The 15,897-nt window shown below is 36.5% G+C and overlaps 1 protein-coding gene across 1 annotated transcript in view; it reads right to left on the bottom strand.

The window, feature by feature from the left end:
• The window catches only part of LOC134668875 (transmembrane protein 184B), a 43,839-nt gene extending 28,171 nt beyond the window's left edge, over window positions 1-15,668 (bottom strand). Inside the window, exons 1-2 of the mRNA XM_063526355.1 lie at window positions 15,395-15,668; window positions 13,213-13,372 (exon numbers count right to left, since the gene is read on the bottom strand). Coding sequence (XP_063382425.1) covers window positions 13,213-13,371 — 159 coding nt within the window. The 5' untranslated portion in view covers window position 13,372; window positions 15,395-15,668. The remainder of the gene's footprint in view (window positions 1-13,212; window positions 13,373-15,394) is intronic.
• Between the last annotated feature and the right edge of the window lie 229 nt (window positions 15,669-15,897).

The following is a 15,897-nucleotide window of genomic DNA, read 5'->3' as shown; positions in this document are numbered from 1 at the left end:
TTGCAAAATTATTATGAAACTGAAAAAAACAAATATCAGCAATGAATTCTACGTCTTCGGTTTATACGAAAATGATACCAAACTTGCCCTAGTAGCCACCAAGACCAGAACAGATTTTTTTGAATGATGACGGGTGACGGCCATCTTCTCCTCGACTAGACGCACGCTTCTTATCGCCTCCGAGGCTAGAAATGCTTAGAATTACTCAGAGATCATATGTGATGAAGCTCATAGCTTAACAAATTTTTTTTGGGTCATATATGGCAGCGATCCGTAACTGACTCCAGTAATATTAAATAAGTACATTTATAGACACCCGGCCTAGGTGTCTAAATTAAAATGACAGTTCGATTCTACTTTATTCTTTATTCAAACAGACTTCTACTATCCAATCCGTCTGGTTTTTCATTTAAATGACAGTTGTATTGGGAAGATTAGACAGTAAATTGGACAATGGGACTGTAAAAAATAGTATTTTTTATATCTGAGATACAACGTACAGCGCTCTGTATGTTATATCTCAGATATAAACTTAGTAGTCAGTGTGAGGCGACACGCTCAGATAGCCTTGGGGAATACACCCCAGAAAATAATCCATAGACTCGGTAAACATACTTGTAAGTAATCGAACACCCTCATGACGCAAAAGAAGTCCGCCCAAGGATTCCAGGTCATTCTACGTAGTTTTCTCTTTATAAACAAGACTTATTTTGCTTTCATTCTACTGTAGTCGTAATTCTACTGATATAAAGATTTATTTCTTATTTTTATTTACTTATATACCTAAGTCTTATAACTTGATAAGGACGAATGTAACACAATTTTTATGCAGCCTTCATTTTAATGGTGTAGAATTCTATACATACAGGTTAAGCACTACTGATATGTATCTTTGTACTTTAGACGAGCAAAAATGAGTTATTTTGTGGTAATTTTAATATCCAACTCGAAGATAAATTCTTATACCAATCTTGGAAACGTTGCTCATTAACGAGATTATTACTAGGTATTGTATCTGTCTGCAATTCGTGAGGTGCTCTGAACACCGTAGTCTTGACTTCGTGCTTGGGCAAATTATTTTTCTATGGTATAATTTTTATGCTTAATTAAATGTACTTCCCGCTTCCCGCCTACATTTCCCTGACATATTCCGGTATGGGTTGCTCAAAAGGAGCGAACAGAATTTTTTAGGGAGTTGCAAGCGTCCGTACACTACCGTAACAGTTTACCATCAGGCGGGCTGTTTGTTTACCACCGGTGTGGTACCTACATACAAATTGCCCTAAAAATATTTGCTATTAATCAAGAGTCTTATTGAAATTCAGATTCAACTTAATTGAACTGTAGACATAACGAGTCCCAGAGGCTCTCAGTGGCAGGTAAACATGGTCGAGAAACTTCGACGGGCTATAAATAACCTAGTTGCTAGGGAGGTTGCGAGTTCCCAACACAAAAGGCCGTTGTAAGAACGAGATGGATCACGGCTGCTGCAACCATGCCGCTGGATTCCTAATGATGCAAATTGCACGTAAAAGCATCAATACACGAATACATGAATACAGGTTGGACATTTATTTTCTTACGGTCGGTTATGTTATAAAACCGTATGTCATCGTTACATAGTTTGCTTTTATTGTAAGGGAAGTTTCATAGTTCACTGCTAATTGACTTGGGCCATCCGTCAATTATGGTTGGTGTAACAGGCCCTAGTAGTTAGTCTCATCTCAATCGAACTTATTTTTGAAATGCCGGCACTCTATAAGTCTGTATAGATAAGTAACAAATTATTAATTTGTTTATTATATATGCCACAACTGCCACAACCTTGTAAACGGTTGTATACTTAAGGGAAAACAAGTAAATTGCTACATATTTTGTTCGTTATCTAGACACGCGGCAGCGTGTCAAGCCAAGTTCAAGCAAAGGAACTGGCTAGCCAGCGCCAAGTGTAATATTACACGAACCACTTGGTGCCACTTTTGACCCTTCTATAACTCAAAACATCTTTAACGTAAACACATAAAACTACGTGTGTTTAATTATATCCATAAGGACATCTAGAAGCCCAAATTTCATGAAGCTAGCTCAAACGGTTATAAAGATATGAAGGTCAAAAAGTCGTAAATTTTAAGACTGACTGACATACCTATAGTACCTAAACCTAACCTACTTCCAGATGACCTAGAAGGATGAAATTTGGAATCCAGCTCAGTTATTGTGTGAAAGCGTAGGAAAAAATCTAAAAATTAAAAAAAGTTATAAAATAGGGGGGGTCCCCATACAAAAAAAACCATTTTTTATTGTGACTGACATATAAGTACCTAAACCTAACCTACTTCCAGATGACCTAGAAGGATGAAATTTGGAATCCAGCTCAGTTATTGTGTGAAAGCGTAGGAAAAAATCTAAAAATTAAAAAAAGTTATAAAATAGGGGGGGTCCCCATACAAAAAAACCATTTTTTATTGTGACTGACATATAAGTACCTAAACCTAACCTACTTCCAGATGACCTAGAAGGATGAAATTTGGAATCCAGCTCAGTTATTGTGTGAAAGCGTAGGAAAAAATCTAAAAATTAAAAAAAGTTATAAAATTGGGGGGGTCCCCATACAAAAAAAACCATTTTTTATTGTGACTGACATATAAGTACCTAAACCTAACCTACTTCCAGGTGACCTAGAAGGATGAAATTTGGAATCCAGCTCGGTTATTGTGTGTAAGCGTAGGAAAAAATCTAAAAACAAAAAAAAGTTAATAAATAGGGGGGGTCCCCATACAAATTTCTTTTTTATTGTGACTTACATATAGTACCTAAACCTAACCTACTTCCAGATGACCTAGAAGGATGAAATTTGGAATCCAGCTCGGTAATTGTGTGTAAGCGTAGGAAAAAATCTAAAAATAAAAAAAGTTAAAAAATAGGGGGGGTCCCCATACAAAAAACCTGTAATACGCGCTAAACAACCGGCCAATGGTGTGTCGTTGGCGGCGCGCGGCACCACATAATTAATACAAAGAACAGAAGTAAAAAACATGCAGCGGAAACACAAGAAAAAACATTAAATCTCAATACCTGCCTAGTTTTCTTTACAAAAAGTATTGATATCCCATCAAAAACATAAATGTAAAAAAGGAGAGCCAAGTTCAATACAAAAATTATGCTTGGCTGTGGGGTTCGCCGCAAAAAGAATGGAGATTTAAATGAGTGCCAAGTTCTATGCAAAATCCAAATATGTATTTATAGGAACAAAATAACATTATAAACAAGTATTAAACTCTATTTCTTTGCTTTATTGGATACCTATAACAATTGCTGTTATTTAAAAAAAATGTGAGATCTTAAAGTAGGTTAGATTTGGCTTGGCCAGTTTTTATCAGAATTACAAAATATATATGTTGAATAACTTTATAAAATGACTGATGTAATGAAAACTGGCCAAGTCAAATCTAACCTGCTTTAAGATCTCGCATTTTTTTTTAAATAACAGCAATTGTTATAGGTATCCAATAAAGCAAAGAAATAGAGTTTAATACTTGTTTATAATGTTATTTTGTTCCTATAAATACATATTTGGATTTTGCATAGAACTTGGCACTCATTTAAATCTCCATTCTTTTTGCGGCGAACCCCACAGCCAAGCATAATTTTTGTATTGAACTTGGCTCTCCTTTTTTACATTTATGTTTTTGATGGGATTTATACTTACATCAAGTACTCTATACCTACAATTTATTGTTCGTTAAAATGTATGAAATTGAAAGAAATAATCATAAGTATGTAATTTTATTTTCCACTTATCTGCAAAACGTAATTCAAGACCAAAAAAAGTAAGAAAATGTTGCCACTGCAATAATTTGTTTGTAAAATAGTAAATTCATTTTGATAAATAATCACGCTAAGATAATTTATTCATTAGTAATTTTACTCCTACTATTTAAAAAAGTACTTTTATTTACTTATTTGTACATAAATACAAGACGCGCTAGTAAAAAAGTGGCAACATTTCTTACTTTCTTTGGTCTTGAATTACGTTTTGCAGATAGTTATGATGCTCATGATATCATAGATGTGTCGCAGCATATCGGGAACACGCCAAAACAAATATACTATAATATATGTATAGTATTTAAATGATCATGTTAATAATGTTAGCTTGAAATCGTATACATATATCATATTATGATTTCATACGTATATGCTTTGTTGAAATGTCGAAAAGTGTCAAACGTTGGTTCGACAGTAAGTAGGTAACGTACGTCAAATCTCCATCCATGATGACGATATTTTACACCGAAATGAGTCAGTTTCATTGTGATAAGTGCCGGTATTCCCGCCAGCGTAAAGTAGGTCGCAATAAAGAAAATACCTACCCCTTGTTACAAGCATTTTATTACCCTAACATTGTTCCTTGTTGATGCAAATATTTTAAGGTTGCGGCATTGTGAGCGTGATGTATTATAGGTATTAAGAAATTGAAATGGATGGAAATACTCATATAAAGTTTATCATAGAATATTTGGCAATATCGAATTGAAGTTTTTGAGCTTAGAATAAATTGAAAAGTAGAAAAATTACTGTCCTGTGTGAGACTTGAACTCACGGCTTCTGGATAGGTGGTAGTTGTTAAAATCGAATTATTTTATTTTAAGAATATTCCAAGTTTTAAGTAGACAACAAACGCTAACCTTCCAGGCTATCCGTACTTGTGAAAATCCATTTCCTGGAGAAGGGAGAAAAACCTAAACAAATCTAATCCCTCGTGCACGGAGTCGCGGACATAGCTAGTAATCTATTATCAGACAGAACTTGACAATAAGCAATCTGCAGAAGCGGCCTTGCATCACTATCAATGCCATTTCCATCATAATTTTTCATAAAGAGTACTTATACGACGGTAAACACTATCAACGGGTAAATAGTTCGCGTAGCGCTCCACTTGCGATAACGACAGGTTGATAACGCCACAAAAAGAATGCTAATTGACGTTACGAACACTAATGGCTTGTTATGCTGGAGTATTTATATTGAAACATTTTTAGTGGCAAAGGACCCCGCAGAAAACATAGGGAAAAAGTGGTTTCAGTCTCAGTCAGTGGTTTCTTTGTACCTAAAGTAGAGCAAATATGTACAGCCAGGTCTTATATACCCGACGCAAGCTATGTGACAGCTGACATAATTCTCAACAGGTGTGGGCGTGTTTACGCAGTATGTTGGATTGTTCCGTACTACGCATCTGATATGCTTCGGCCTTTAGTTACTCAAGTTATTCAGAAGTACTATGGATTGATGTAAGCAACAAGAAAAGCAGCTATATTTACAATATGAACTATTAAATCATAAATGCAGTATAGCTATGTTGGGGCATTCCGCGAAAATTTCGCTTACGAAATGCGTTTGCCTAGTAGCAGCTACCTCAATCAAATGCGTAAATCTCGAGGATTTACTATATTTGTTAGCCGAGTCATGAAATAGTAGGTATTAGACCAAACATTTGCAGAAGTACTGGAAGAATGGCATTCCGTAAGCGACATGCTCGTGGAATGCCCCTTTAAGACGAAACGGGAGCTGAGCTAAAAGTCAATTTTGAGATTTCAAGCTGAATATACCCGTTGCTCTGACGGGGCGTAACCGCGGCGTGAGAGACTGTATTTGTATGTGTAATGCACGCACACAGACGCGTGCGGTGCGCCCGTACTCGCGCTGGCGCGCACCTCACTGATTGCAATTTGCATTGCCACTTTTTGTTACTGCTACTACTAAGTAGGGTAATTCGCCAGTAACTGGCCACTTTTAACAACTGGCCGCCCTAAACTAAAAATGAATCCTATTCACCTATAAACAGAATTCATTTTAGTATAAGGTTTCAATAACTTGCCACTTTATACTAAAATTAATTCTATTTATAGGTGAATATAATTCATTTTTGGTTTGGGGTGGCCACTGACGAATTACCCTATTGCGATTGAACTTTTTTACTTACCCGGCTTACGTTTACGGAACTCGATATCGAATAGGGTAATTCGCCAGTAACTGGCCGCCCTAAACTAAAAATGAATTCTATTCACCTCTATACAGAATTCATTTTAGTAGGTATAAGGTTTCAATAACTGGCCACCTTATACTAAAATGAATTATATTTATAGGTGAATAGAATTCATTTTTGGTTTGGCGTGGCCAGTTACTAATAGTGGCCTGTTACTGGCGAATTACCCTATTTATGTACTTAGTGGTAAATACTAGTATCAAGTAAGTTTTTTTTTTAATAATGCTCAGAAACGAAGTATAGACATGACAAATATAAATATTAACGTCTTTGTAAGGCAGGATTGGACATTCTATAGAGTAAGAGTATGTGTATGAAACAACCAATTCAGCTAGGACTAGGGAATGCTATCTAGATCTCGCAATTTCGAGATCTCGCTAGATCTCGCACGTATTTTCGAAATTTAACCTAGTTGACAGGAAATCTCGATATATGCAATCTCGGTCGAGATCTCGATTAATATATTCGAGATCTCGAACAAGACTGAAAGTGAAATACTTTGTTTTAAGTAATATATGACCTTAGATTCATGTTGTTCAGGCAGTGCTATTATGTGTCCGGCTTTAGCTCTATTATTGTTACGCAGTTTCTAAGTAAAGGTAAATAGTGGTTTAACATCGATAGCATTTCATAGAAGTAAAGTAAAAATTAAAATTGATTTTATGTTAAATATTTAATTTGTTGTTGTTATTTTCAAAATATAACATGAGGTACCTTAAATAAGTAGTATGTCGGCGGCATATCGTAAAATCGTAATCCTTGGCGTATCATGAAACGCCACCATTTCCTGATCTAATATTAACCCAGGCATATCACGATCTTCCTTATGAAAGAGACGGCAGATCCATCAGAGCAATGCATTCTTTGATATTCCTAGCTTCATAGCGGGCGCATTGTAAAATAATTGATCGAGAAATCATATACATATTTTCAATGATTTTGTAAATGACTACAGTTATGACTACGGTTATTAGAAACCAATTATCCACTCAACCGTCCGGCCCACGAGACTGTTTTCCTGTCAACCGTCCGGGGTTTTTTAGCGACGCACACCCCGCGCAGCGCATTCACAATTTTCTACAAAAATTATAACTACACTGCCATCTAAATTTTTTTAGAGCTAACTATTTAGTTAGGCTACGTTGTCGCATCAAGAGAATTAGTAAACAATGCTGAAATATTCCGTCAGATGGCTCTGAAATCAAATCTTTCTTCCACCCCTTTGGATAGTAAGGTTCCCGCGGTCGGTTAAGAGCATATTTTTTTCGGATACTATGCTATCGTCGGACGGTCAAGTGGTTATAGTATGTTTAATATTCTTTCTAATGGTATGCATCACCAATTGATCAGTAAAATAGAACCCGAGAAATAATGATCAGTTGAGGTCGGTCGCCCGCCATTTACGTGACGGAACAAAATTCATCATTACTTTGTTATATGTATAATATCATACATCAATAAAACTTATGTTTTTGGAAAGCTAATGAAATTTTTCGTATATTTTATAATAACATTAATTGCGGTAAAGTTATAATTTATTGAGTTAGACGCATGTTTTGTCAGTACTTACGCCATCCATGCACGGTAAAAAATTATATATTTTTAATATTTTGCAAATGACTACAGTCATGACTACGGTTATTATAAAACAATAATTGCACGTTTAATACTCTTTCAAACGACATCTCACACGAACCGATCGGTCCCATAGGACTAAAGACGTGAACAAATATCAATGCTGGTCGGCCGCCCACTTTTTACTTCCTTTTTTTCGACACGCCCCCCCCCCCCCCCCCTCCATAAAATAAAAACCGGTTTATTCATATTCTGGAGACCACGAGGAACACGTCCATACCAGTTTTAGGTATTTAGAAGATGTCGACGAAAAAAGGAGACGACTTTTGTTTAATTTGCCTATAGACTATAGGAATATCAGAATATCACACCTTGAGGTTTGCGCAAAATGGCTGGTGTTCGCTAGGCAGATCATGAAATGTCGGCGTTTCATTATATTCCTAGGAATATCTCGATACGCCCGATTTTACGATGTCTATATCTATGGAATTCTTAGAGATTATTGATTAAAATAACACATTTTTAGTTACTTTGTCAAATTCGATCTCGTCGAGATATTAATCTCGATCCCGAAAATCTGACTGTCGAGATCTCAAAACACCCAATCTCGATTCGGATTTTTCGTGCGAGATCTCGAATCGCCAATCTTGGTGCGAGATTGCATTCCCTAGCTAGGACCTTAAATTGCTCGACAATTACGGAGCGTGACTGTACCTAAAAATTTTGTAAACCCATAACCATGCAATAAAATATTTTTGATTTTGATTTCTAATTTGAAATATTAGAATCAAAAAGTTCAAAATAGATTGTACCTATGTAACTATAAAAATGTGTTCCCTCTCAACGCAAAACCCCTTGTGTCTTAGGAGGATCTAGATATTTTCACACAAGACGGTTTATCGATAACTTCTTACATCACTAGATTATCGACATTAAATGTCGACTATTGCCCATCACTTTTCTGGCTGTGTACGTATTTAGAAACTTGACTCCGCCCCTAAAATTAGTGCGATAGGGACAACTGCAGCTGAGGCGAAAAATCCTGCGTAAAAATGACAAAAATCGAGGTTTCGTACTCCTCTTTTTCCTCCTCCAAAACTTAACCACTCGTAACCAAATTTGGAAATCTAAATGATTATGAAATTATCTGTGTCGGATCGTTTTGCTTTTTTGGCTAATTGATATCAGTTTTGAATACCACGCCTCTCATTGCGGCATAGTCAATTAGGCCATTTTGGCCATTTTTGAAGGGCTCTAGCGCCTTAAAAAACAAAAATATCAAAAAAAGCAAAACGGTCCGACACAGATATTGACAATATTAATCTGTGTTGAAAAAATCATTGCTCTAGCTTCAAAAACCAGGGAGGAAAACGAGGACTACGTTTGTATGGAGAAATGACCACTCCTGTTGGCTCTTAACTAGAAATGTTACTGGAGCATATTACCTGCCAGCCAGGTATATCGCTCTGAACTCGTGAAGTATATAATCCTATTCAATGATGTGGTGAGCTCATCTCGCTTGTTTTGTCTCCAAGACCGTAAGAAAAGATGCTCATTGAAGAACAGAGTTTAATATAAGACTCACTACTGTTATTCTTCCATCAAAACATTTACATAAGATTGACTGTCAGATTGTTACGTCTGTAATCCCTTTAAGAGCCAAAAGGAGTGGTCATTTCTCCATACAAACGTACTCGACTGTTTCCTCCGTGGGTTTTGATGCTAGAGCAATGATTTTTTCAACACAGATTAATATTGTCAATATCTGAGTCGGACCGTTTTGCTTTTTTTGATATTTTTTTTAAGGCGCTAGAGCCCTTCAAAAATGGCCAAAATGGCCTAATTGACTATGCCGCAATGAGAGGCGTAGTATTCAAAACTGATATCAATTAGCCAAAAAAGCAAAACGGTCCGACACAGATAATTTCATAATCATTTAAATTTCCAAATTTGGTTACGATTGGTTAAGTTTTGGAGGAGGAAACAGTCGAGTACGAAACCTCGATTTTTGAGATTTTTCGCCTTGTCCTTATCGCACTAGTTTTAGGAGCCGCTTCCGTTAGCGAGACGGGTATATTTACCTAAAATATCTAAAACTCAGCTCCTGTCTCGTCTTAAGCTAACTTGCCCGTCTCGCACAGGCGTCCAACGTGCGCCCAACTGTGTAACGATAACAGGCCCCGTTTACTACGTCTCTAAAAATATGCATAATGTGGTGGGGTGCATAAATTCACTATTACTATCAGCGTATTCGGGAAAACAAGAGTTTGAAGTAGGAAAATTGCATCAATATTTATCGCGATACTTAGGCGACGGAAAGTGCAGAGCCCGATAAGCGGTGGTACCTAAGGTAATGGTACAGTCGACGTCAGATACATCGGAGCGGCCAAGGTGCTCACAAATATCTGAACACGCCTCTGTTGTTAAGGCGTTAGAGTGCGTGTTAAGATATTTTTGAGCACCTTGGCCGCTTCGATATATCTGATGGTGACTGTCTCGCGCGTTTTTCATGCTTCTGATAAAACTAGTATAAATTTAAACGTGAATACCTAATTAAAGTCAATGTCATAAAAAGCTATAAAAATCTCTTTTGATATAATGATTGACGTAGTTTCTCATTTTAATTATGTATGCTCGTAAGCTCGTAAAAATTGTATAAACACGAATCGAAAAGTACAGAAAAAAACTACTATAAAAATAATTGTTATTTTCGACTAAATCGTGCAAAGCGCGCAACCGCGACGATGCCGCTGCGTTTAATTTTTTTTGGTCATTAATGTTATTAGGTATGCGAAAGGGTAACGTATTCTTATGATGTCACTGACCTAGCCGTACCGTACCGTATTACGTTCTACACAGCTACCTGAAATGAGTGATCAAAGATAACACAAACTTGGATGGTTTTCACTAATCAAGTGTCAATGCAAATGTAAACAAACACCGCTAAACGGAGAAGCAAATAGAGGGATCAATCATGCTTTCTAGTCGCGCTAATTAATCGCAAATGTGAAAACGAATCATAAAAACAACTGAGCAAAGAATCGAGGCCGAGCTGCAGGCGGACGCATTAATCGAGCGTTTTGATCGCTCTTCAATCTTGTTAAGTATTACACAATGCGTGTTAACAAAATGCCGACTAATTTGTAGAAAAGAATGTAAGATGAAGATTCTTAGCTTTCTAACACATACTGGGTATAGTATAGCTACAACTACAAACCCATCAGCGGCGAAGACGAATGGACTGATAATCTTCATAACTAATCCCAAGAATAAGCGTTGGCACTAGTTTTTACGAAAGCGACTGCCATCTTACCTTCCAACCCAGAGCGGAAACTAAGCCTTGTTGCGATCGGTCTTCTACGAAAAGCCACTGGTAAATATCAAATGAGATATCGTACATAAGTTCCGAAAAACACACTGGTCTAAGCCAGGATTTAAGCCCGCAAACTCTAGGTTGAATGTCGCACGCTCTTACCGCAAGGCTATCAAAGCTTCGCGCATCGTAACGTGGAGGGGAATGGACTATTGTTCAAAAAAATTAAAGAAAACATGCAGGATGTGGTTTGTAAGGCACGATAGCAAGACGTAAAATTGAGCATAATTAATAATTTTGTAGCATTTCTTAGGTTTGTAAAGACTCTGCGGAGTCTAATAAGACAGTTAAAGTGATTATTCCCGCAGCCGCTGTTCTTCTTCTTCCTCGCGTTATCCCGGCATTTCGCCATGGCTCATGAGAGCCTGGGGTCCGCTTGACAACTAATCCCATGATTTGACGTAGGCACTAGTTTTTACGAAAGCGACTGCCATCTGACCTTCCAACCCAGAGGGAAACTAGGCCTTATTGGGATTAGTCCGGTTTCCTCACGATGTTTTCCTTCATGCACCGAAAAGCGACAGGTAAATATCAAATGATATTTCGTACATAAGTTCCGAAAAACTCATTGGTACGAGCCGGGGTTTGAACCCGCGACCTCCAGATTACAAGTCGCACGCTCTCACCGCTAGGCCACCAGCGCTCCCGCAGCCGCTGTTGCCTGCGAAATATTATATTTATTTAATTGTTAAATGTTGTCTACATAGCGAACATAACATGTACAAGTATGTCTCAATGTACAAGTATGTCTCAAGTCAAGTATCTCAACAGAGCAATAAACGACTAGGCCATCAACCGCAATAACCGGACAGGTCAAAATGAACCACAAAGTTAACCCCGAGTTAAATGGTGACTGGTCCACGACCGTTAGATTACTTCCACCGTCGGCCGCATTATACGCTCACGTTGTTATTAACCAGCCTTTTGACCCCGACGAGAAAGAAAACATTCAGTTTTGTCAAAAATGGTGGAGTTAGTTGTCAAAATGGTAAATGAACGAAGTGTTACACAATCACATACTCTTGCATTTTGCGCACTTAGCTACTTCGATGCTAATTATAGGTACGCACGGTGCACAATTGCACATAGCATTTAAGTAAGTTAAACATCTTCTATGTTTTTAAAATCGTTATTCAGTTGCTTTTGTTCATACTCTACATACTACGCTAGAGCGCGATCGGCAACCAAATATAGCACGCCTCTCTATCGGGTAAGCACTCTGTCAATCAACAGTCAAACACCGTACTTGCTTGCCTCTCGAGTATCTGCTATAGCTATCCATTTTGGTGTACACAAAACGGCTGGATATTGAAGTAACGAGACTATTATCACATACGCCTTGCTTGCCCCCTACTTAAAGTAGAGCCAGATCAAGATACGTAACTGTGGCAATGTCATCGTTAATGTGAAATTGCTACGAAAATATGACGTTTAAAATTACACTGCCTCACTTTGTTCTATTCTAATCGGTTTAAAGTTAGCTTAGACGGACTCTTAGACAGTAACTAGAGTAATATTACCTGTACGGCTAATCCTGCCTTGCAAAAAGTGTATATCATAAACTAAAATCAGCTTTGAAATAAACCAGTTACGTTACGATAAGGCGGAAGCCATATCTATACATCAAGATGCCGGTGTTCATTATGCATATAGTACGAGTATATGCAATATCCATCAGCTACCTTATATATCAATGTCACTTTATGTAACTTATGGTGGGTATCGGTAGCAGAAGATGCGCCAATTTTTGTAAAATCTGATGATCTTTTCAAATGATGTATGGAATGAATGAGTAATCTACCTATAAACAAGTACATATATAAGGTGATGAACCTCGTAAATTGTCCTCCGTTATGCAGCTGCATCTAAATATAGCTTGTACGGTTCCAAAAATAAGTTTTTGCCAGGTTTCGCTTATTGCTTTGAGGTGAGATTGTAGACAAAAAGTGCCAAAAAGGCTACAAAACATATCCTGGTCACGGCACCAAAATGTAAACTTAACCTTTCCTAAGTTGGTCGAAATAAATGAATTTATTTATTTATATCTCTTCCAATTTCAACTGAACTGTTAAGGCCTGTTTGTGTATTTTCTAATTCTTTGCGAATTTAACTCCACACTTGGCATTTCTACGACTTTAACATGAATCGTTTGTTGCAGCTTCTTATACCGTCATTACATGTACATATTACAGTGAATGTAAATATTAGTAGTAAATACCTGTTGGCAAGTGATAAACAGCGCGGTCCATACGAAGATCCCAGCGATTATCTGAACAGTCTGTGTCTGCAGGAACATCGGCTGCTGCAGAGGCTCCAGCAGACTGTGCGTTTTCTCCATCGGCTGAGCAGATACCGGGATCGTCTCGGTCACATTCATCCTAAAATAAAATTACTAGGTTATCCATTTATTTGTATTTTTTACTGTACAGTCACAAAAACAGAATTCTACTAAGAAACAATACAAAATAATAACAATTTTTTTAATCAATATATTCAACATAATAAATTTAAGTACATAAAACGGTACTTTATACAAAATATGTATATATGTACTGCAGATTTTTGAATATTGAACTTTAATACACTCCAATAGAGTTCAAATCTTGATTTCAATTTATACTTGTACAAGTAAGCAGGAATTTTGATAGTATACTAAGCAATATATTGGCTGCTATTTTTACCAACTTGACATGGATGCCAGATCAAGTCAGATATTTATTTTATAAACTGTAATAATCCAGTTAATGATGTATTGCCATATAACGATTTGTTATCACAATATTACATTACTCATTCCTAATGTCTAAGAAGTGGGTGGTTGTGATGATAAGATAGTGCTGAATATACTTACACATTGTCAAATAAAAAGAAACATACTCTTTGTTTACCTAATGTAGGCATTAACATGTAGGTATGTATAGTTTTACATTGTATTAAACTCAAAATCAAACTAATGTTATTTATAAATTAATATCTGTTGAATATAACATGCCATTAGTAATGGTTTGTTCATTACAAAGATACAAAATAAAAAGAATTTTGCTAGATTCTGCTGCTATGTCTGCAGACCTAATAAAATAAGTCCTAAATTGAGACTATTTTAAATGTATTTCAAACAGTAAAACCGGGCACGAAGGGTTCCGTACCATAACGCAAAAAAAAACAAAAAAAAAGGTCACCCATCCAAGTACTGACCACTCCCGACGTTGCTTAACTTTGGTCAAAAATCACGTTTGTTGTATGGGAGCCCCATTTAAATCTTTATTTTATTCTGTTTTTAGTATTTGTTGTTATAGCGGCAACAGAAATACATCATCTGTGAAAATTTCAACTGTCTAGCTATCACGGTTCGTGAGATACAGCCTGGTGACAGACGGACGGACGGACAGCGAAGTCTTAGTAATAGGGTCCCGTTTTACCCTTTGGGTACGGAACCCTAAAAATGAAATAATAACACATAAATAATAAAAAATATATATTCATTGCATTCAATCATAGGTTTATTTCATGATGTTGAGAAAATCCAAATGTTATGGTTATTAAATATTTATTTGCCAATTGTATAAAACTTTATGTAAAATGCAATTTTATCACAACATCTTATAAAACAGTCTCCTGCTGTGTCTGTCTTTTTGTATGTTTGTGATAAACTCAAAAACTACTGAACGGATTTTCATTCAGTTTTCACCTATCAATAGAGTGATTCTGGAGGAAGGTTTAGGTGAAAAATTTGTTTAGGTTTATATAGGAAATAAGTTAGGAAAGTACTACTACCTTTATTATCTCATGTACTTATGATACCTATACAATATTTTGAATTTGTAATGAAGTAGGTAGGTTTTATGTTATTGTCAGCCAACAATTGTCTTAAGAATATTGTTTTCAACTTCAGCATTTTTATACACTACTATTATGAATAGGTATGTTACAATAACAAAATAAACAATTAACAACGTCACACATCTCAAGGGGCAAATCAACAACTGTACAAACAGACAGCTGTAATATTCTGACTTGAAATTTAGCAATTTTATAATATGACTTACTAAGAGAAACTTGATTCAGTAATTATTTCCTACTTCCTGGTGACTTAGATAGTTGCAATGTCTAATAGCCATTTCGAATCACCTACATGATAACTAGAACGTATTAATTTCCTGGGAAACTAAAGTACTATTGTATGTTAGTAGATTAAGCAAGGCTTCAACAGAAACAATAACAGGTACGTTTGAGAAAGGAGCTTAAAGCTGGAGGTCACGTCTTGACATTATCTTGTTTGGGGTACTCCACAAGAGAAGAGTGAAGGGCGATTAGTTCCGTTAGTGACGCACAACACGATTTCACAGCCTTAATTGTAACCCAGTCCGGCGCCCTAGGGAAAATCGCTCGTCAAGGTTTACCTGTATGATGCGTAATCCACGTCCTCTAACTACTGCAATTCCGTTTTTCTTCTAGCAGATGTCATTCGTAATCAACACTGCACATATTGTTCGCACCACTGTACACACAATCTCATCGATTTTCCTCGCGTTAATACACTACAACTTTATTATTCACAAACAACACTATCCTGTAATCACTTGCAAAACACAAAAGAAAATCTAAGAGTCCCTCAGTTTCCGCGCATTCACAATAAATAAAGAACCATACGACTATTCGCTTTCGTACAATCGTTCCATAACTACCATAGACAATGTGAAATCTTCAGCTGTTTGAGATACAAGTAAAACCATTGTGGTTGCAGACAATAACGCTGACTTTATTGGAGGTAAAATAAATAAATAAATATTTTGATGAATGCCAAAACACTGTAAATTATCTAAAATACATTGATATCCAAAATTATCATAATGGGAATGAATAAAAACTGTGGGTTCACAATCAAACCACTGCGTATGGTTCA

The sequence above is a fragment of the Cydia fagiglandana genome, chromosome 11, assembly GCF_963556715.1.
Source record: "Cydia fagiglandana chromosome 11, ilCydFagi1.1, whole genome shotgun sequence".
Classification (NCBI taxonomy): domain Eukaryota; kingdom Metazoa; phylum Arthropoda; class Insecta; order Lepidoptera; family Tortricidae; genus Cydia; species Cydia fagiglandana.
The sequence above is the reverse complement of the archived record's forward strand: the minus strand, read 5'-3'. Positions and strand labels throughout refer to the sequence as shown.